The 20,692-nt window shown below is 47.3% G+C and overlaps 1 protein-coding gene across 3 annotated transcripts in view; it reads right to left on the reverse strand.

Annotated features, from left to right (window-relative positions):
* CELF3 (CUGBP Elav-like family member 3) overlaps window positions 1–20,692 on the reverse strand; it is an 81,599-nt gene that overhangs the window by 38,384 nt on the left and 22,523 nt on the right. For all 3 annotated transcript variants that reach the window (XR_014002702.1, XM_081173695.1, XM_081173694.1), the window contains exon 2: window positions 11,369–11,451. Coding sequence is in view for 2 of the 3 variants with exons in the window: in XM_081173695.1 (XP_081029821.1) it covers window positions 11,369–11,451 (83 nt within the window). In the remaining variant the exon portion in view is untranslated. The remainder of the gene's footprint in view (window positions 1–11,368; window positions 11,452–20,692) is intronic.

Raw genomic sequence — 20,692 nt, forward strand, 5'->3', positions numbered from 1 at the left:
TGGACCATCAGGAAGGCTGATCGCCGAAGAATGGATGCTTTTGAATTCCGGTGCTGGAGGAGACTCTTGAGAGTCCCATGGACTGCAAGAAGATCAAACCTCTCCATTCTGAAGGAAACCAGCCCTGAGTGCTCACTGGAAGGACAGATCCTGAAGCTGAGGCTCCAAGACTTTGGCCACCTCATGAGAAGAGAAGAATCTCTGGAAAAGACCCTGATGTTGGGAAAGATGGAGGGCACAAGGAGAAGGGACGACAGAGGACGAGATGGTGGGACAGTGTTCTCGAAGCTGCCAGCATGAGTTTGACCAAACTGCGGGAGGCAGTGGAAGACAGGAGGGCCTGGCGTGCTCTGGTCCAGGGGGTCACGAAGAGTCGGACACGACTAAACAACTAAACAACAACAACAACAATGGAACAGCAAATGTCCCATGTGGTCCAGCCTCCTGCGAACCAGATGCCTGGTGGGGGAGAACCTGCAAGCGGTACCTGAGTGCGAGAGTATCCTCCCCTTCCAGGAAATGGTACCGCGCAGCAGCTCAAACTGTGGAACTCACTGCTGCAGTAGGCCAGTGATAGCCATCCACTCATATCCCACCTTTCTTTCCCGAGGAGTAAATAGTTCACTCCCTTCCTCGGTTAATCCCTACAACGACCCTGCGAGGTAGCTTAAGAGCAGGCATAGGCAAACTCAGCCCTCCAGATGTTTTGGGAGTACAACTCCCATCATCCCTAGCTAACAGGACCAGTGGTCAGGGATGATGGGAGTTGTAGTCCCAAAACATCTGGAGGGCCGAGTTTGCCTATGCCTGGTTAAGAGGCGATGACCGACTCCACGGTCACGCAGTGAGCTTCCTGACTGAGGGAGGATTTGAACCCAGACCTTGCAGGTCCTAGTACAACACTCTAACCACTACACCATATGGGCTTCCTAGAATACTTCTGCTACATAAATTCTGCTACATAAATTAAGGAGGTTAATAAATACAGGGGAAGCACTTAGAGAAGCATCTGAAATATTTCCCTGAATTGTTTTATTTGATGTGCTGTAAACCACTTTGAGATTTTTTCCCTTTGAAATATATAGCAGCATAATAATAATAATAATAATAATAATAATAATAATAATAATGTTTTAAAAGAGGATTAGACAAATGCACTGAGGATAAGGCTATCAGCAGCTATTTGGCACGATGGCTTCACAGTGCCCAACCAGACGCCTTTGGGAAACGTGGAAACAGGATCAGAGCCCAAAAGCACCTCAACTTCCTGCCTGCCAACTCCGAAATTCACACTTCACCAGATTTTGCAATGCAAAGATCTCCAGCCGGGCAATGTGTTCAAGAATTCATATAATAGGACAAAATGTGCACCAAAGTGCACACATGGCTGGAAAGAACATGGGAAAACATATTGCATTGGAGGAAGGGATAACTATGCAAAAAATGCATGTCTTGGGCAACGTTGCATAACACGCCCCCCAAAATGTGTGTATTAGAATAAGTTCGCACAGAACTGTTGATGAATTCTCATGAGGAGCTGCGATTCGCAAACTGATGTGGAAATTCGGGGAAGCGAAGGCGAAGTTGGAGAAGTGAGAAGCGGAAAGAATCCGACATCGACAGATCCACCCGTTCCCAGCTATAATTTAAATATAATGGAAATAAACAGGGCTGCTTCTTGCTTCAGAGAGAAATCCCAATTGATTAGCCGGAGGGATTGTGGGGTTGGAACACTTCCCCAAAGGAGAAAGGCAGACACATTTGGGACCTTGCTCAGCGATCCTTGGGATCACCGCATGAAAGGATCTCAAAAATAAAGAGAGGGGTATGTGGAGGCCTAGAGGTCTGCTGTCGGTCAGAGTCTGGCACTGCAAGTCCAGACAGCCGGGACTAAGGGCAGCCTCACAGATATTCGAATTATCTCCTCCCGGACCTTCCTCCTCTGTCCCCCCACACTTAAAGAATAGCAAACGTCACAGCTCCTATTTTTTCCACGGAGGCTCCAAAGCGATCCGGCTGGGTCTTTTTAAGCTCTGGGATCGCTTGAAACCTGGATATTTTCAGCGCGGTGACCTGTCACCTCTCTCCCTCTCCAGAGCCATTTACCTCGAATGGCGTATCGCCCTCCCTCGGCCACCGATACTAAACAAACAGCAGGGTACTCATCCCCCACCAACGCAGCCCGCAGTAATGCGCCGGCCATGCACAGCATTCTGGGATCTAAGGAGATTTGGGATTGGGCTGGATAATCCCTGGATTTAGGCCTGGCGGAGCGGAGGCAAAGCGTGTTGCATTGGGGGCAGGGAGGGGCGCGGGAAGCCGCTTAGAGCAGTTGGCACCCAGATAAATGCCTTCTGATCTCAGGCGAGAGTGCCGTGCCCTTCCTTCGGAGCGAAGAGACGGGAAACGAGAGCGGAAATCTCACCCACCGTCTTCTTGCGTGGGGAGTGAGGCCTTGCGCAAGGAGCGCCGTTCGAGGTGAATCGGGGCCAATGAGGGCTGAGCCCAGGCCTTGACAAAGGACACAATTTCTTTTCTTTTTTTTAGCATAAAATGGTCCTGGTTTTAATGGTCCTCAGTGGCGCTGTGGGTTAAAGCACAGAGCCTAGGACTTGCTGATCAGAAGGTTGGCGGTTCGAATCCCCGCGACGGGGTGAGCTCCCGTTGCTCGGTCCCAGCTCCTGCCAACCTAGCAGTTCGAAAGTGCGTCAAAGTGCAAGTAGAGAAATAGGTACCGCTCTGGTGGGAAGGTAAACGGCATTTCTGTGCGCTGCTCCGGTTCGCCAGAAGTGGCTTAGACATGCTGGCCACATGACCCGGAAGCTGTACGCCGGCTCCCTTGGCCAATAAAGCGAGATGAGTGCTGCAACCCCAGAGTCGGCCACGACTGGACCTAATGGTCAGGGGTCCCTTTACCTTTTATTGTTTAAATGAGTTAATTTGGTTGTGATAGTCATGCTAGTTGTTTCAACCTTCAAAAAGTGGAAAGTTGGAAAGGAGAGGTTGTGGTAGCTGGCCTGCTTCTTGGGAGAAAAGCAATGGCAAACCTAGACAGCATCCTAAAAAGCAGAGACATTACCTGGCCGACAAAGGCCTGTATAGTTAAAGCTCTGGTTTTCCCAGTAGTGATGTATGGAAGTGAGAGCTGGACCTTAAAGAAGGCTGATCGCCGAAGAATGGATGCTTTTGAATTCTGGTGCTGGAGGAGACTCTTGAGAGTCCCATGGACTGCAAGAAGATCAAACCTCTCCATTCTGAAGGAAATCAGCCCTGAGTGCTCACTGGAAGGACAGATCCTGAAGCTGAGGCTCCAAGACTATGGCCACCTCATGAGAAGAGGAGACTCCATGGAAAAGACCCACCCGTTTGAGGTGAATCGGGGCCAACGAGGGCTGAGCCCAGGCCTTGACAAGGGAGACAATTTCATCCACCAAATCAGAACCAAATTTCACCCCAAGTAACATTTCAAAGCCGGTTTGGTGGTTCCTAATGAGGAGGTCCAATCATGAGCTTCCGAGGGCAACAGAAAGGTTTTCGCTAAATAATAATAATAATTAATAATAATAATAATAATTTATTTGTACCCCACCCATCTTGCTGGGTTTCCCCAACCACTCTGGCTGGCTTCCAACAAAGATTAAAAATATGCTAAAATGTCACACATTAAAAACTTCCCTGAACAGGGCTGCCTTCAGATGTCTTCTAAAAGTCATATAGTTGTTTATTTCCTTGACATCTGATGGGAGGGCATTCCACAGGGCGGGCGCCACTACCGAGAAGGCCCTCTGCCTGGTTCCCTGTAGCTTGGCTTCTTGCAGTGAGGGAACCACCAGAAGGCCCTCGGCGCTGGACCTCAGTGTCCGGGCAGAACGATGGGGGTGGAGACGCTCCTTCTGGTATTCTGGACCGAGGCCGTTTAGGGCTTTCAAGGTCAGCACCAACACTTTGAATTGTGCTCGGAAACGTACTTCCGAAATCTTCCAACGTTCAGCTCGGATGCCCACCAGCTGCAAGACCGGGAAACAACAAAAACCTTCTCTCCCCACTTTGTGGGGAGAAACTGCAGCCACCAGAATTCTCCTGCAAAACTGCTAACCCCAAAGAGGCCTGAGTGCGGTGGAGAGATATGGGGTGTGTGTGGGGGGAGCAGAGCTCTCGCCTTCTCTGCCTGGTTCCTAAGGAAAACAGACGCGGATATCAACCTAGACGCAAACCCCTCCTGGGACGCGGATGCTATTCCCACAAGGCAGAAGGCAGACGCATCGCCACTGCTTCTCCCGGCGGACCCTCCTGCCATTGTCAGCTCGGCCACCCACAGCTCGGCGCACCTGCCCCCCCTTTCCATCCCCCCCTCTCCACCCCCCTTCTTCCCTGCCATGAGCCACCCTGGACGGTGTTTACCTGGCAATGGTGCTTTCTCAAGCCGCCGGTTTCCTAGCAACCGAGCAGCCAGGTGACGCCGCCGTACCAGGAGCAAAGTGGGAGATATTTATAACAGATGTTTCCAGTCCCTGAACAAAAGCGAGGATCGGGAGGGAGATGGAAAGCAAGGAAGCCAGACCGGGGTGCCAGATATATATATATTTCTACAGTTCCACAGAAATAAATAATCCCCTCCCCCCGTTAAATTCTGCCACCAGTTATCATTTGCATGGCTTTCATCCTGAAATCGACGTACTGTGAGCAGCAGAGGGGTGACTTGTCAATTTCAGTTTCTATCCATTTGTCACCCCCCCCATCTGAAGTTTGCGTCGCCACCTTTCCGCCTCATTTAGCGCTTCTTCATTTAATTTAAAAAGTCAGCATTTTTGTTTCTCCTCACATGCCCTCTTCCGAATGCTTAACGTATACATTTCCTTTTTTGCAGGCGGTCTCCCTTCACATAGAGCGTCGTCATAATTTTCCACTCGCAGCTGCATTTCTGTGCACGCTCCCTGCTAACAATATTCATATTTTGTGTGTGTGTGTGTGTGTGTATTGGAGAACTGCATCACAATCTGGAAAAGCGCAAATTTCACAGGGTTTCGGTTCTTGCCTTCTCTGGAGAAGCGCATTAAAACGCAAGGGGAGTCCTGCTAAATGAGGCGAGTGACCCATCTAGTCCAGCACTCTGTTCTCACAGGGGCCCAGGCACCCTGAGCAGGACCCGAGTGCGAAAGCAGCCCTCTCCCCTCCTGTTTCCACCAAGGGGTATTCAGAAGTGTCGCTGCCTCCGGCCGTGGAGGGCGGGGGGCTGTAGCCATCGGCGGAGAAACAAAAAGTTGGGAAGAGCTGTTGCCGAAGTCGGCTTGCTTTTGGGCTTCCCAGAGGCATTTGACTGGCCAACTGTGAGGATGAGGAAACTGGACTAGATGAAGATTTCTGGTCTGAGCCAAAAGGCTTCTTCGCTGGAAGGTTTGCCTGAGGGCTGCTTTGCCCTCTTAGCCAACCCTCCAGGGAGTGGGAGGTGGGGTGGAATGGGTGCATCCCAGTGAAGGGCACAGGGCCAAGATAAATATGGGCACGGCCATCTACATGAGCACAATTCAAAGTGTTGGTGCTGACCTTGAAAGCCCTAAACGGCCTCAAAGGCCCAGTATACCTGAAGGAGTGTCTCCACCCCCATCGTTCTGCCCGGACACTGAGGTCCAGCTCTGAGGGCCTTCCGGTGGTTCCCTCCCTGCAAGAAGTGAGGTTACAGGTAACCAGGCACAGGGCCTTCTTGGTGGTAGCACCTGCCCTGTGGAACGCCCTCCCACCAGATGTCAAGGCAGTAAACAACTATTTTACTTTTAAAAGAGAACTGAAGGCGGCCCTGTTTAGGGAAGTTTTTAATGTCTGATGCTGTATTGTTTATAATATTCAGTTGGAAGCTGCCCAGAGTGGCTGGGGAAACCCAGCCAGATAGGTGGGGCATAAATATTAAATATTAAATTATTATTATTATTATTATTATTATTATTATTATTATTACTACACACACACAAACGAGAGGCTCTGGTGCCTGCTTGTGACCTGTGGGTCAGCAGTCTCTCCTCTCCAGTGGAAGGGCCGGTGTACAGCTAGCCAACGCTATGCCCTCCAATTGTTGTTGGACTACAACTCCCATCATCCCTGACCACCGGTCAAATCAGGTGGTGCTGATGGAAGCTCGGAGTCCAACAATGACTTGAGGGCACCACATGGACTAGAAAACTTGCTGTGTTGAAAGCTTACAAACCAAAGCCTCTACCGCATTCCACACCGTCCCTGTGGAATCCCAGTATACAGACATTTGGGGTGTAATAAAACTGTCAGTTTCAAGTTTCTGTTTCTCACTTTCCATATCTTTAAATCTGTCTCTTCCCATTTCTGCAGCGATTTGCACTGAAGAAAATCTTCATGAAAACTCTCCAGAGCTTTAGTGCGGTTTCCTCCCAATAAACACATTTTTGAAGGGAGCTCTGACTAACGCACACCGTTCTATGAGCCATTTCCCCACATGTAACACGTTTTTTATAATATATTCAATATTTTCACCGACACACCCGTTTTATAATAGATGCATTTTTGTGTAAAAGCTGCTTGGCTGGAGAACAGCGTTGTAAAATCTGCCCTTTTAAATGTGTCAAGGGAAGGGGCAGGGATTTTTGGTTTTGTCCTGTTCTTATTTTTATTACGAATTTTGTGCTTTTCTCTTGTAATTTTATGTTGTGAGCTGCCCTGAGATGAAGAGCGGTATGTAAACTAATAATAATAATAATAATAATAATAATAATAATAATAATAATAATAATAATAGATTTTGAAGGATGGTTCTTCATTGTTTCACAATGTGCGAACGTGATAAACTCATCACAGGATAGGAACCAAAGATAATTTCCTTCAGCAGCTCTCACACACCTTAGAAAGGAATATAAGCTCTTTTTATATGCAATAACAGCAGCAAGAATATTACTGGCCCAAAAATGGAAACAAGAAGAATTACCGACGATTGAAGAATGGAGGATGAAATTAATGGACTATGCAGAATTAGATAAACTAACAGGAAGGATTTGAAACCGGCGGGACCAGAAATTCACGGAAGACTGGAGTAAATTTATGGACTATTTGAAATGTATTTGTGAAGATCAGACGACGTTTGTAGGTTTGCAAGAAGTTTTGTGAGGAGTATGATTGGAAGTTATGAATTCTGGTGCTGGAGGAGACTCTGGAGAGTCCCATGGACTGCAAGAAGATCCAACCTCTCCATTCTGAAGGAAACCAGCCCTGAGTGCTCACTGGAAGGACAGATCCTGAAGCTGAGGCTCCAATACTTTGGCCACCTCATGAGAAGAGAAGACTCCCTGGAAAAGACCCTGATGTTGGGAAAGATGGAGGGCACAAGGAGAAGGGGACGACGACGGAGGACGAGATGGTGGGACAGTGTTCTCAAAGCTACTAACATGAGTTTGACCAAACTGCGGGAGGCAGTGGAAGACAGGAGTGCTTGGCGTGCTCTGGTCCAGGGGGTCAAGAAGAGGCGGACACGACTAAACAACTAAACAACAACAATGATTGGAAGTATTGCAAAAATGGAGAAGGGGAAGGATGATTTGTTAAGAGATGTAAAGGCAAGATAAACTTAAGAAATGCATAAGAAGTGGTTAAAACGGTGGATCATCAAAGGTGCTGATGGAAGTCTAAAATGATGGTATAAGTGATAAGTTTCGTGGTACATTTTATAATTTATATGTTAAAATCAATATTTTATTTTTTTTAAAAAGCAGCTCTTTCACACCTGTAACCGTAGCTGAAAGGATGGGCACAGGTGAAAAGCAAGAGACAGGTGACTGCTATGGTCAGGGCCTCAGGCCCTGCCAGAACAAAGGTAGCAACTGTAGCTCCTATTCAGACATCAGGCGAAACACCTGCCCTTTGAACGTCTTGCTGCAGGTGCTAGGAAACCAGGTGTAAGGGAGATAGATGTTAAAGCCCGTCCCTCCCCCCAAATAAATAAGGCAAGGTGTCCAGAGGCAGAGTGGAGCCCACAAATGCATAAAACACCTGCTGTTTTGCCACCGCGTAAAGAACAAAAGGCTGCAAAAGAGAAAAGCCCGCTGATACGAGTTCAGGCCTGAAGACTGTGAGGCAGCAAGGGTATCCTTGCCCATGTGCAGAGTGCCTTCCCTGCATTAGTGGAAAGTGATATACAAAATGCAATTGCTATATTAATTTTATTAATAGAGTTCCTTTGTTCACTTTCTCCAGCTGCCGTTTTCCTGATTTATTGGCACGCTCAAAATATTTTTGTTTCATTCTTTTTATTTTCCAGGTGATTCCCTCATTCATTATCATAGAATATTGAGTTTGTTGTGTTCTAGTTGCCTGTTTAACTGACTCCTTATTTGCTTTCTTTGACAACTGTTTCTCTTTTTCTGCAATCTCTTCTAAAATCTCTTTTCCCCTTTCTTTTTAAATGAATTTTGTTCTTACGTTACATTATTGTTATGTTGAAATTGTTAATAAAAATTTATAAAAAACAAAACAAAATGCAATTGCTAAATAATAATAATAATAATTCTGTATGTAAGGGGAAAATTGCATCAAAAAATGTACAGAGGTACCTCGGTTTAAGAGCAGTCCGGTTTCAGAACGATTTGGTTTACAAAATCCGCAAAACCGGAAGTAGTGTCCCGGTTTGAGAACTTTGCCTCGGTTTAAGAACGGTTTTGGTTTAAAAACGGTCTTCTGGAGTGGTTTACATTCGTAAACCCAGGTACCACTGTATCCCTTAGGAGACCTGACAAAAAAATTTGAGTTGTTCCAAAAAACGACAGAAATGTAGCAAACCGGACGAAAGACTGGAAAAAGGAGAAAAGGGAATCAGCAGGACTGGAATCTTATTGGGTCTTTGGGAAGGGGCCGTAGCTCTGCTATGCATGCAGAAGGTCCTGGGTTCGAATCTCGGCATCTCTAGGGAGAGCTGACAATAATGTCCCCTGCCTAAAACCCTGGAGAGCTGCTGCCAGTGTGGGCAGACAATACTGAACTAGATGGACCAATGTTCTGACTCCATATAAGGCAGCTACCTATGTTCCTGTTCAAAGCGGCCCCTTCCTCAGAACCATGAGGACTGGAATCTTAACTTTATTTTTAAGGGAAGGGGGGTAACTCAGAGGATAGAGAACCTGCTGTCCATTGCCTGAAAATCTGGACAGCTGCTGCCGGCCAGTGTAGACAATACTAAACTATACAGTGAAAGTCAGCTTGCTATAGTTGGCTCAGAACCACATTTCTCCTTCATAACTTCCCATATCCATATCCCATATTCTTGGGAGAAAAGCAATGACAAACCTAGGCAGCATCTTAAAAAACAGAGACATCACCTTGCCAACAAAGGTCCATATGCCGGTAGTTAAAGCTCTGGTTTTCCCAGCAGTTATGTATGGAAGCGAGAGCTGGACCATAAAGAAGACTGGTTGCTGAAGAACTGATATTTTTGAATTCTGGTGCTGGAGGAGACTCTTGAGAGTCCCATGGACTGCAAGAAGATCAAACCTCTCCATTCTGAAGGAAATCAGCCCTGAGTGCTCACTGGAAGGACAGATCCTGAAGCTGAGGCTCCAAGACTTTGGCCACCTCATGAGAAGAGAAGACTCCCTGGGAAAGACCCTGATGTTGGGAAAGATGGAGGGCACAAGGAGAAGGGGAGGACAGAGGACGAGATGGTGGGACAGTGTTCTCGAAGCTGCCAGCATGAGGGAGGCAGTGGAAGACAGGAGGGCCTGGCATGCTCTGGTCCAGGGGGTCACGAAGAGGCGGAGACGACTCAACGACTAAACAACAACAACAAGGGGAGATCGCAGACAAAAGCTAGGCGTATTAGGAGAAATTTGCATTCAAATGCAGTTGAATGTTCACGAGGGCTTCTAAAGAAAATCATAAATTGGCAGTGGAAATTTGGAGAACTGAACTTAACCCTGGGAAAGTGAGAGAAAATGAAATTGACCAATTTGCCTGTTCCTAGAACTTCCATTTGCCAGAATCCTTGCTTTTTTAAAAAATAAAATAAAAATGACCCATTACTGATTATTAATATTTTATCAGGTGTGTTTGATGAGGCTTCACCGGCTAACTGCTTTCATTTTCAGTCTCCTTGGTTATTTGGGTTTTTTAAAATAATAATGGGAAAAACGTCCAACGACCCAATATCCTGATGAGTTTTATTATTCTTAGCTGCCTCAGGGGATGTACAGAACAGCAGGGTAAACATCTTTTCCTAAGGAACAAGAATCACTGTTTATTATTTATAAAGGCGCCTAAAGTCACTGGGTGCTGCCAAGAAATTAAACATAAAAACTGGGTCCTGTCTGCAGGTTTGCAATCTAAGGGGAAGCATCACAGCCCAGGGACAAAGCACCTGCTTTTCATGTAGAAGGTCTTGGGTTCGAGTCCCTGGCACCTCCATGCAGAGATGGGAATGTCCTCAGCCAAAAACCCTGGAGAGCTGTTGCCAGTCAGTGTAGACAATATTGAACTTGATGGACCAATGGCCTGATTCATTTTAAGGCAGCTTCCTAGGTTCCTGTGATTAAAATCCCACCCTTCCTCTCCTCTGGCTCGAGATCTCTGCAAGTTCTGCCCAGACGAACCTTTCCCGGCATCTGAAATGTTGCTGGACATAGGCAAAGATTATCCTGTTTACTGACTTCTGACGCCATGTGTGTTTGCCAATTTGCACCTTGGACCTCTGCCAACTCCTGCCCACCTAGCAGTTCAAAAGCACGTCAAAGTGCAAGTAGATAAATAGGTACCGCTCCGGCAGGAAGGTAAACGGCGTTTCTGTGCGCTGCTCTGGTTCGCCAGAAGCGGCTTAGTCCTGCTGGCCACATGACCCGGAAGCTGTACGCCGGCTTCCTCAGCCAGTAAAGCGAGATGAGCGCCGCAACCCCAGAGTCGGCCACAACTGGACCTAACGGTCAGGGGTCCCTTTACCTTTACCTTGGACCTCTGGAACCAGGCTCCACAAAAAGGCACTGGCGATTCAGACTAATGTATATACAAGGTAATAGGCAACTAACTAACTTTATAACTTAAACCCCAACCAAACAAAGGCAGGATTTCTAAGGGCAGTGCTCCCGCAGAACTTCTCCTTGTCTAAGCGAAGAGGTCTCTGTGTGTGAGAGAGTGAGGGAAAGAGAGAGGGTTTGAGTTGTCTTTCGAGGGTGACAACTGAGCCTGAATGCAGGGGCGAAATCTCAGGAGAGTCCATTCCCCAACTGGCTCCACAAAGGGAGAAACGACCGTGTGGTTATTGCAAGAGAGACAGACAGACAGACAGACAGAGAGTGACCAGGAAGGTGTGTGTTTGTGTGTGTGCATAGGGGACGGATGGCGAGGTGAAGCGCAAACGCCGCAAACAACTTACCCCGGGTAGCGTCTTCTGCTCGTGAAGAGCACTTTGGGCCTTGAGAGCTGACTCGCGGGCGCAGTAGGTCAGGAAGGCGCATCCTGGAAGAAAAAGAGGTGGGAATGTAATCTTCAAACTGTGGCATTTGTTCCGGAAAGAGGTAGCAGCCGCCACCGGCTTTCAAAGGGGATTACAGTGGTACCTTGGTTTACAGACACTTCAGGTTACAGACTCTGCTAACCCAGAAATAGTACCTCGGGTTAAGAACTTTGCTTCGGGATGAGAACGGAAATCACACAGGTGGCAGCAGGAGGCCCCATTAGCTAAAGTGGTACCGCAGGTTAAGAACAGTTTCAGGTTAAGAACAGACCTCCAGAACGAAAAAAACACCTGGATGTACATTTCCAGAATGCAAGATACAGTGGTACCTCGGGTTATAGATGCTTCAGGTTACAGACACTTCATTCAGGTTACAGACTCTGCTAACCTAGGCATATTACCCCGGGTTAAGAACTTTGCTTCAGGATGAGAACAGAAACCACACAGCGGCAGCGGGAAGCCCCATTAGCTAAAGTGGTGCTTCAGGTTAAGAACAGTTTCAGGTTAAGAACGGACCTCTGGAATGAATTAAGTTCTTAACCCGAGGTACCACCGTAGACAAATTGTTGTAGGAGGAGGTAAAGGCTGCCATGGTCTACTCCTAGCCCACGATGTCTCGGTGATTGTCAGAGGCAGCTTGCCTATTGAATCCTACTCGCTAGTAAACCTGGGAGGGGAAGGAGAGGTGCTGCGCTGAAGCCTTGTTCGGGGGCTTCCCATCGAGGCATCTAAGTGGCCCCTGTAAGAAGAGGACATTGGGTCTAGATGGGCTCCATTTGGATTGATTCACCCTCAGGGCTCTTCTTATCTACTAATGTTATCAAAGGCCTGCGGTGGGTGCTAGGCATCGCACACACACCAATAATAATAATAATAATAATAATAATAATATATTTATACTCTGCCCTCCCCAGCCAGAGCCGGGCTCAGGGCGGCTAACACCAGTAAAATTACAGTAAAAACATAAGGGGGGGGGAACAATTTAAAATACAGGTTAAAATGCAATTTAAAATGCAGCCTCATTTTAAAAGTAGCCCATAAATCAAAACCATAAGGGGAGGGAAACATAAGGGTCAGACTGAGTCCAAACCAAACAGCTCTGTCTTGCAGGCCCTGCGGAAAGATGTCAAGTCCCACAGGGACCTGGTCTCTTGTGACACAGAGCATTCCACCACGTCGGGGCCAGTACTGAAAAGGCCCTGGCCCTAGCTGAGACCAATCTAACCACCTTGCGACCTGGGACCTCCCAAAGTGTTGTCGTTTGTGGACCTTAAGGTCCTCCGTGGGGCATACCAGGAGAGGCAGTCCCATAGGTACGAGGGTCCTAGGCCGCTTAGGGCTTTAAAGGTCAAAACCAGCACCTTAAACCTGACCCTGTACTCCACTGTATCAATATGTAAGCATCCCACAATCTCAGAAGCAGAGGTTGGCACAACCAGTCAGTGAGCTACAAAATCTACCGATCCATCCATCTATCTAATTTACATATGGCCCGTCGGCTGAAGATATCAGGGCGGTTCACAAGATAAAAATGCAGGATAAACACACATATAAATAGTGAAAACAAAGACCATTAGGAATGCTGGCCATGGGGAGTTGGATTCTAGCAGAATCTGGAAGGGCTTCACATTGCCCTCCCTGCTGCAAAGTTCCCATCTCCAGACTTCCCCTCCAATGCTCCGATGCCTCACTTTGCTGCCATTGCAAACTCCACAGTCACACGTTGTTTACTTCTTTTTATTGCTTTTAATTTAATTTTTATTGCAGCAATAAAGTATCAAAACCAGCAACACCATACAATTCTCTGATAACCCACCTTGTGCAGCGTTGCACAATATATATACAGGTGCGACACGGTGTTTTATAGTTTTCAATCGTTTGCAAACTCCCGTTTCTCAACAAACCTATGCAGTGAGCGTCTTCCTTTGACTCTTATGTCCAGAACAAGATGAGACAGCAAAGCTCCTGTCCAAAGATGTTTGTGCCAGTTACGTCCTGAAGGCATTGCAATCTTCTGCCATCCTCTGACGCGTGGGTTTCGTTTCAATGGCAGAGTGTCAAACTCTCACCTGGGGCACCAGGGTTGAAATTCTCACTCAGCCATGAAGGTCACCAGGTGACCCTGGGCCTGATCCTGCCTTTCTCAGCCTGACCTACCTCATAGACGTGTTGTGAGGTGGAAAGAGGGGTGGGGAGAGCTGTGTACTCCACCTCAAGCTCCTCGAAGGAAAGGCGGGGTACAAAAGTAACATGACTTGGGTCTGGGCTACCTGAAAAAATGATCTCCCCAAACAAGCCTGCCCAGGTGAGCACCTTCTCTTGATCCCGTCAGTATTCAAGGCATGGGTGGTGGTCACAGGAGAGAAAGAGAAAGAGAGAAAGGGAGAAAGGGAGAAAGAAAGAAAGAAAGAAAGAGAGAGAGAGAGAGAGAGAGAGAGAGAGAGAGAGAGAGAGAGAGAGAGAGAGAAGAGGGAGGGAGAGAGAGAGAAGAGGGAGGGAGAGAGAGAGAAGAGGGAGAGAGAAAGAGAGAGGGAGAAAGAGAGAGAGAGAGAGAGAAAGAGAGAGAGAGAGAGAGAGAGAGAAAGAGGGAGGGAGACAGAGAAAGAGAGAAAGAGAGAGAGGGAGGGAGAGAGAAAGAAAGGGAGAGGGGGGATAGGGAGAGAGAGAGGGATAGGGAGAGAGAGAGAGAGAGAGAGAGAGAGAGAGAGAGAGAGAGAGAGAGAGAGAGAGAGCCTTTTCTGTGACTGCTCCCAGGTTGTGGAATTCCCTCCCCAAAGGTGTCAGACTGTCTCCCTCTTTGTTATTTTTAAGCCTACTGGCTAAAACCTTCCTGTCCAGACAGGCCTTTGGAAATTAGGCTTCTGTCAGGTCAAACTGGATTTTAATTGCTGGTTCTAAAAACGTTTTATCTACAGTCATACCTCGGGTTAAATATGCTTCAGGTTGAGTGTTTTCAGGTTACGCTCTGCGGCGACCCGGAAGTAACGGAATGCGTTACTTCCGGGTTTCGCCGCTTGCGCATGCGCAGGCGCTCAAAACGACGTCACGCGCATGTGTGGAAGCGGCGAATCGTGACCCACGCAGACATGGGTTACGTTTATTTCAGGACGCGAATGGGGCTCCGGAACGGATCCTGTTCGCATCCAGAGGTACCACTGTATTGTTTTTAACCAGTTTGTTTGAATTTTGGACCATGCTTTCAAAATGTCATAAGCTGCCTTGAATCCCAGCTCGGGAGAAAGGTAGGATCCAAACTCATTAAGCAAGCGAGCAAGCAAGCAAACCATATCATTTATATATCCCAGCTTTTAACTCTCAAAGGGACGCACCTTTCCCACCCCACGCCCAGGACAGTTCAAAACGTTCCAGTCAAAGAAACGGGAAACCCATTTTAGCAGGCAATAACTTGAAAAGGAAAGGAAATCGTGAAAGGATTTTGAAACCAGGCTGAAAGCTGACATTGTGCCTGCTCAAAGTCCTGTTCAACATCTCAGAGAAGAAAACGGGGACATTTTGAAAACGCCCCCATTGTGGCAGCAAGCAACACTGCCAGGGTTATTATGATTATTGCACACTGCCAAAGCCTTTGCTTGCTCTCTCTGCTATAGTCGTTTGTAGGGCAATAGCTTATCCTCTGCCAATTTAAAAGAGCAAAGGAGGTATTCTTTCGGGGGGGGGGGGATTAGAAGTAAAACCTATGGGGAACCAGATTTGTATCCCATACAGCGCGGCTGGAATGTACTCAGACTAGAGGCAGTGAGGGCCACCAAACGCGATGGCTTTTGAGAGAGGAGAGACATTACCTTGCCAACAAAGGTTCGTATAGTTAAAGCTATGGTTTTCCCAGTAGTAATGTATGGAAGTGAGAGCTGGACCACCAAGAAGGCTGATCGCCGAAGAATGGATGCTTTTGAATTCTGGTGCTGGAGGAGACTCTTGAGAGTCCCATGGACTGCAAGAAGATCCAACCTCTCCATTCTGAAGGCAATCAGCCTTGAGTGCTCACTGGAAGGACAGATCCTGAAGCTGAGGCTCCAAGACTTTGGCTACCTCATGAGAAGAAAAGACTCCCTGGAAAAGACCCTGAAGTTGGGAAGATGGAGGGCACAAGGAGAAGGGGACGGCAGAGGACGAGATGGTGGGACAGTGTTCTCGAAGCTGCCAGCATGAGTTTGATCAAACTGTGGGAGGCAGTGGAAGACAGGAGGGCCTGGCGTGCTCTGGTCCAGGGGGTCACGAAGAGGCGGACACGACTCAACGACTAAACAACAACAACAGGCAGATTCACAAGGGCATTGTGGCTTCTTGCTATAGCGGCCACATCCCGCCTCTACTTTCAGATGCATTGGGTCCTGCTTGTAGATTTACCTTTGAGGCACCTGGTTAGCCACTGAGAACATAAGAGGAGCCCACAGGACCAGCCCAGTGGTCCATCTAATCCAGTATTCTGTTCTCACAGTGGCCAACCAGCTGCCCCGATGGGAAGCCTGTGTGATAAACAAAAATCTGCCCTTATTCCCTTATGGGGGACACCAGAGCCCTTATAGAGTCCTTTGCAGGTTCTCCATCGGTTGGAGAAAAGAACAGAGGCCAACCAGAGAATATTGAGAAGCAAAGCAGCTTGTAAGCCTGATCTTTATTGAACTGTTGCAACAGGGTGCTCCCCTCACACGTAGGAAAAGAGGAGGACCCAGAACAAAGGTGTGTTCGCTCTTATATAGACATTTTAAATTGCCCACCTTGGAGTCCAAGACCACCCCCAGACACATCATACCTACATCATAGAAAGGGTGGTCTACAACAGAAATCTGAGTGCGTTGTTTACTTCCTGTCTGGCAGGTTACCTGTTAATGCTCACTTGATTGGATACCCTGGGGAGCCTGGCCTGTCTTTTGTAATGATAAATACTTAGTTCCTGAGCCAGATCACAGGCTCACCCTATTCAAATACAGACATACCCTTAAGACAGGATTTGTGAAGGAAAAAACAATGGGGAGGCTTTTCCATTTTCCTTGACCTTGCAGAGAAATCATTTGGTCAGTTTGGGAGTCAAAATGGTTTCAGGGCTGTTTTCCTGTGCTGCTTCAGACATGTGGTTTATATATTTATGCTTTTGCTTGGTACATTTACAGTGGTACCTCAGGTTAAGAACTTAATTCGTTTCGGAGGTCCGTGCTTAACCTGAAACTGTTCTTAACCTGAAGCACCGCTTTAGCTAATGGGGCCTCCCACCACCGCCGTGCCGCTGGAGCACGATTTCTGTTCTTAACCTGAAGCACTATTTCTGGGTTAGCGAAGTCTGTAACCTGAAGTGTATGTATGTAACCTGAGGTACCACTGTACAAACATTTATTATATATATAAGAAATTAATTTTTTTATTTCAACTGCAAGCAGAATTCGAACTCAAGAGCATCCCCACGCATGTGGCTTACAGCAGCTGGGTTTTCAGATACATCGATGCCTCACAACTGTGGGGCCAGAATACAGCCATTATCATTTTTATTATTTATTGAATTTGTATACCACCCTGTACCCATAGATCTCAGGGCAGTTCACAACATAAAATCACAATATATATATTTTAAAAACCTACACAAAATACTAATGAAAACAAAAACAACCTAATAATCCCCGCCTTCCACAACAAACTTTAAAAGGGCATCAGATGTCAATCAGCAAAAAGCCTGGTCAAAGAGGAACATTTTCGCCAGTTTCTAGTAGCCACTGATAAAGCCTCATTCGCCCCATTTCTAGATCAGCTTGCAATCGGATTTTGTAAAAGTGCTCCTGAAAATTCATCCGTGTTTTAAGACAAATTTCTCCCAATGGACACATTATTCTTTTTTTTACTTACAATTTTGCAAAAGGTGCCGATCTGCCTCAATTATGAGCGGCACTTAGAAGGGAGGCTGTGTGGCCCTCCGAAGGCCACTCAGAATGGAATGTGGCCTCTGAGAAGGAAGAGGTTTCCCACCTCTGGGATACGAATGCTGGGACCCACACTGTAAAAAGAATTTGGGGCTGCTAGATAATGGGGTGGAAATTCAAGTCAGCCCACCTCGCTTGCTGTCTCCCAACTCCAAATCTTTCTTTCTTTTTTTAAAATCATTTTTATTAAGTTCCCCATTTTAACAATCCAATCAAATCACATTTAATGTTCCAAATTGTACAAACTCCAAATCTTTCAATTCCAACTTAATAGATTCTTTCAAATAAAAGCACACACCCCAAAACGATATGATTTCTCACCTGGGCGCCCGATCGTCTTAACATCTTTCCAGCAGCCCGAAAGAAAAAAGCTAAAAATATATCTGTTGATGAAGCGCGTGAGACGGAAAGGCAGGAACTTCCCTGAAGATATTCTCACAGGAGAATTTTCCACATGGATTGAACACTCGGCGGCGTCGCCCAAAGCGCAGAACACGTTTTGAAACCACGGGAATCGGGGCCACCGTGAAGTTGGAAATTCATCCAAACTGAGGGTGTGTGTGTGTGTTGGATTTATAAAGAGACCCCGAGGGTCATCTAGTCCAACCCCTGCAATGGAAGAATCTTTTGCCCAACGTGGGAATCGAACCCACGAACCTGAGATTGAGCATCTCACGCTCAACCGACTGAGCTATCCTAGGGCTTACCTGCCTGCTCTATTTCTCACAACCCATCTATGGGGTGACTCTGCTTGCCAGTTTCCTCCTCCTCACTTTTGGTCTTGCCCCTTGCAGAATTTAGCACGGGGGGGGGGAGGATAGGGAGAAAACTGGAATGAGTTGGCTCCGCCTCTCCTTGGTTTTGGCTCCGCCTACTGTGAAGTTCTCTGCCTTGCGCCCTGCCAGGTCCAATGGGCACCAGCCGCCACTGGGTGGCAGGCAGAAATGGTGAGACACTGTGGTGTCAGACTAGGCCCTGGGAAACCAGGGTTCAAGACCCCACTTGAACAATCCAGCTTCCCCAATGGGAAGCCTGTGTAATAAACAAAAACCTGCCCTTATTCCCTTATGGGGGACACCAGAGCCCTTATAGAGTCCTTTGTGGGTTCTCCGTCAGTCGGAGAAAAGAACAGAGGCCAAGCAGAGAATATTGAGAAGCAAAGCAGCTCATAAGCCTGATCTTTATTGAACTGTTGCAACAGGGTGCTCCCCCCACACGCAGGAGAAGGAGGAGGACCCAGAACAAAGGTGTGCCCGACTTTATATAGACATTTTAAATTGCCCACCCTGGAGTCCAAGACCACCCCCAGAAACATCATACCTACATCACAGAAAAGGCGGTCTACAGCAGAAATCTGAGTGCGTTGTTTATCTCCTGTCTGGACCAGCAAGCTCATTGGGTGGCCTTGGGGTGGCTATAGTCTCTCAGCCGAGCCTACCTCACAGGGTCGTTGTGAGGATAAAATGGAGGCAGAGGAGAACTGCGCAGGCCTCTTTGAGCTCCTTGGAGCAAAGGTGGGGTATAAATATAATACAGTGGTACCTCTGGTTGCGAATGGAATCCGTTCCAGAGGCCTGTTCGCAAACATGAAAAGAGTGCAACGTGCAGCGGCGCGTCTGCGTAAGCGTGGGTTATGATTCGCCGCTTCTGCGCATGCGTGTGACGCCATTTTGCGGTTCTGCGCATGCGCGAGCGGCGAAACCTGGAAGTAACCCTTTCCGGTACTTCCGGGTCGCCACGGGACATAACCTGAAAGAACGTAACATGAAGAGGACGTAACATGAGGTATGACTCTAGTGAAATAAGAAATTTTGTAATTATTACCAGCAGATGTTGTGAAACCTAAACACCCCTGATCCCTCACACCTTGGCTCCGAAATAATCACGCAGTTGGAGGCATTTATACACCTCTTAATTCTTTTTTAAAAGCTGCTAAGCATTGTGCAATTATTTAAAAAACCCAAACAGCAAATGAAAAATTTAAGAACACCAAACAGCATTATGAGTTTGGAGAGGAGGCACATCCCCCTAAATGTGTTGTGATGTAATGAAGTTATAATTGATCAAGGTTTGGTTAAACTTTGCCAAATTTGCACTGAAACCCCTTGGACTGAGTTCTGCTAAGGTGTCAAGCCAGCTGGGCAGTGAGGTAGCTAGATGGGCCATGAACAGAACCCAGAACCCAGAGTCCAGAGCTGGCCCATGAAGGGAACCATCAGAGAAAAACAACAACAAATCTCTGGTTGCATGAAACATATTCAATAAACACACAAGACGTAACTGGCTGTATGTTTGAAAAAATAATATATACTATTCATAGTATTTTGCCAACAAAGGTCCGTATCGTTAAAGCTATGGTTCTCCCAGTAGTGATGGATGGAAGTGAGAGCTGGACCATAAAGAAGGCTGATTGCCGAAGAATGGATGCTTTTGAATTCTGGTGCTGGAGGAGACTCTTGAGAGTCCCATGGACTGCAAGAAGATCAAACCGATCTATTCTGAAGGAAATCAGCCCTGAGTGCTCACTGGAAGGACAGATCCTGAAGCTGAGGCTCCAAGGCTTTGGCCACCTCATGAGAAGAGAAGACTCCCTGGAAAAGACCCTGATGTTGGGAAAGATGGAGGGCCCAAGAAGAAGGGGACGACAGAGGACAAGATGGTGGGATAGTGTTCTTGAAGCTACCAGCATGAGTTTGACCAAACTGCGGGAGGCAGTGGAAGACAGGAGGGCCTGGCGTGCTCTGGTCCAGGGGGTCACGACTAAACGACAACAACAATTCATTGTATTGAATTGTAGATTTCAACAAAAGTAGCTCATAAACTTCAACAAAAAAAGTAGAAGACCCAGTGGATCAGTTCCTTCTCTAATCAGTTTGTGCATAAGGTCCATATATGTGAAAGTGTCTATTCCACCTGTCTGTTCATAGAGTCCAACAGTCCACATGAAAGGTTGTTGCAGTTCCACAGAATCCTTTCACAGAGTCTAAGACAAGGATTTGTTGAAATCTACACTTCAATACAGGGACGTGGGTGGCGCTGTGGGTTAAACCACAGAACCTAGGACTTGCCAATCAGAAGGTCGGTGGTTCAAATCCCCGCGACGGGGTGAGCTCCCGTTGCTCGGTCCCTGCTCCTGCCAACCTAACAGTTTGAAAGCACATCAAGGTGCAAGTAGATAAATAGGTACCACTCCGGTGGGAAGGTAAACGGCGTTTCCGTGCACTGCTCTGGTTTGCCAGAAGCGGCTTAATCCTGCTGGCCACATGATCCGGAAGCTATATGCCGGCTCCCTCAGCCAATAAAGCGAGATGAG

The sequence above is a fragment of the Podarcis bocagei genome, assembly GCF_964188305.1.
Source record: "Podarcis bocagei genome assembly, chromosome: 16".
Lineage (NCBI taxonomy): Eukaryota > Metazoa > Chordata > Lepidosauria > Squamata > Lacertidae > Podarcis > Podarcis bocagei.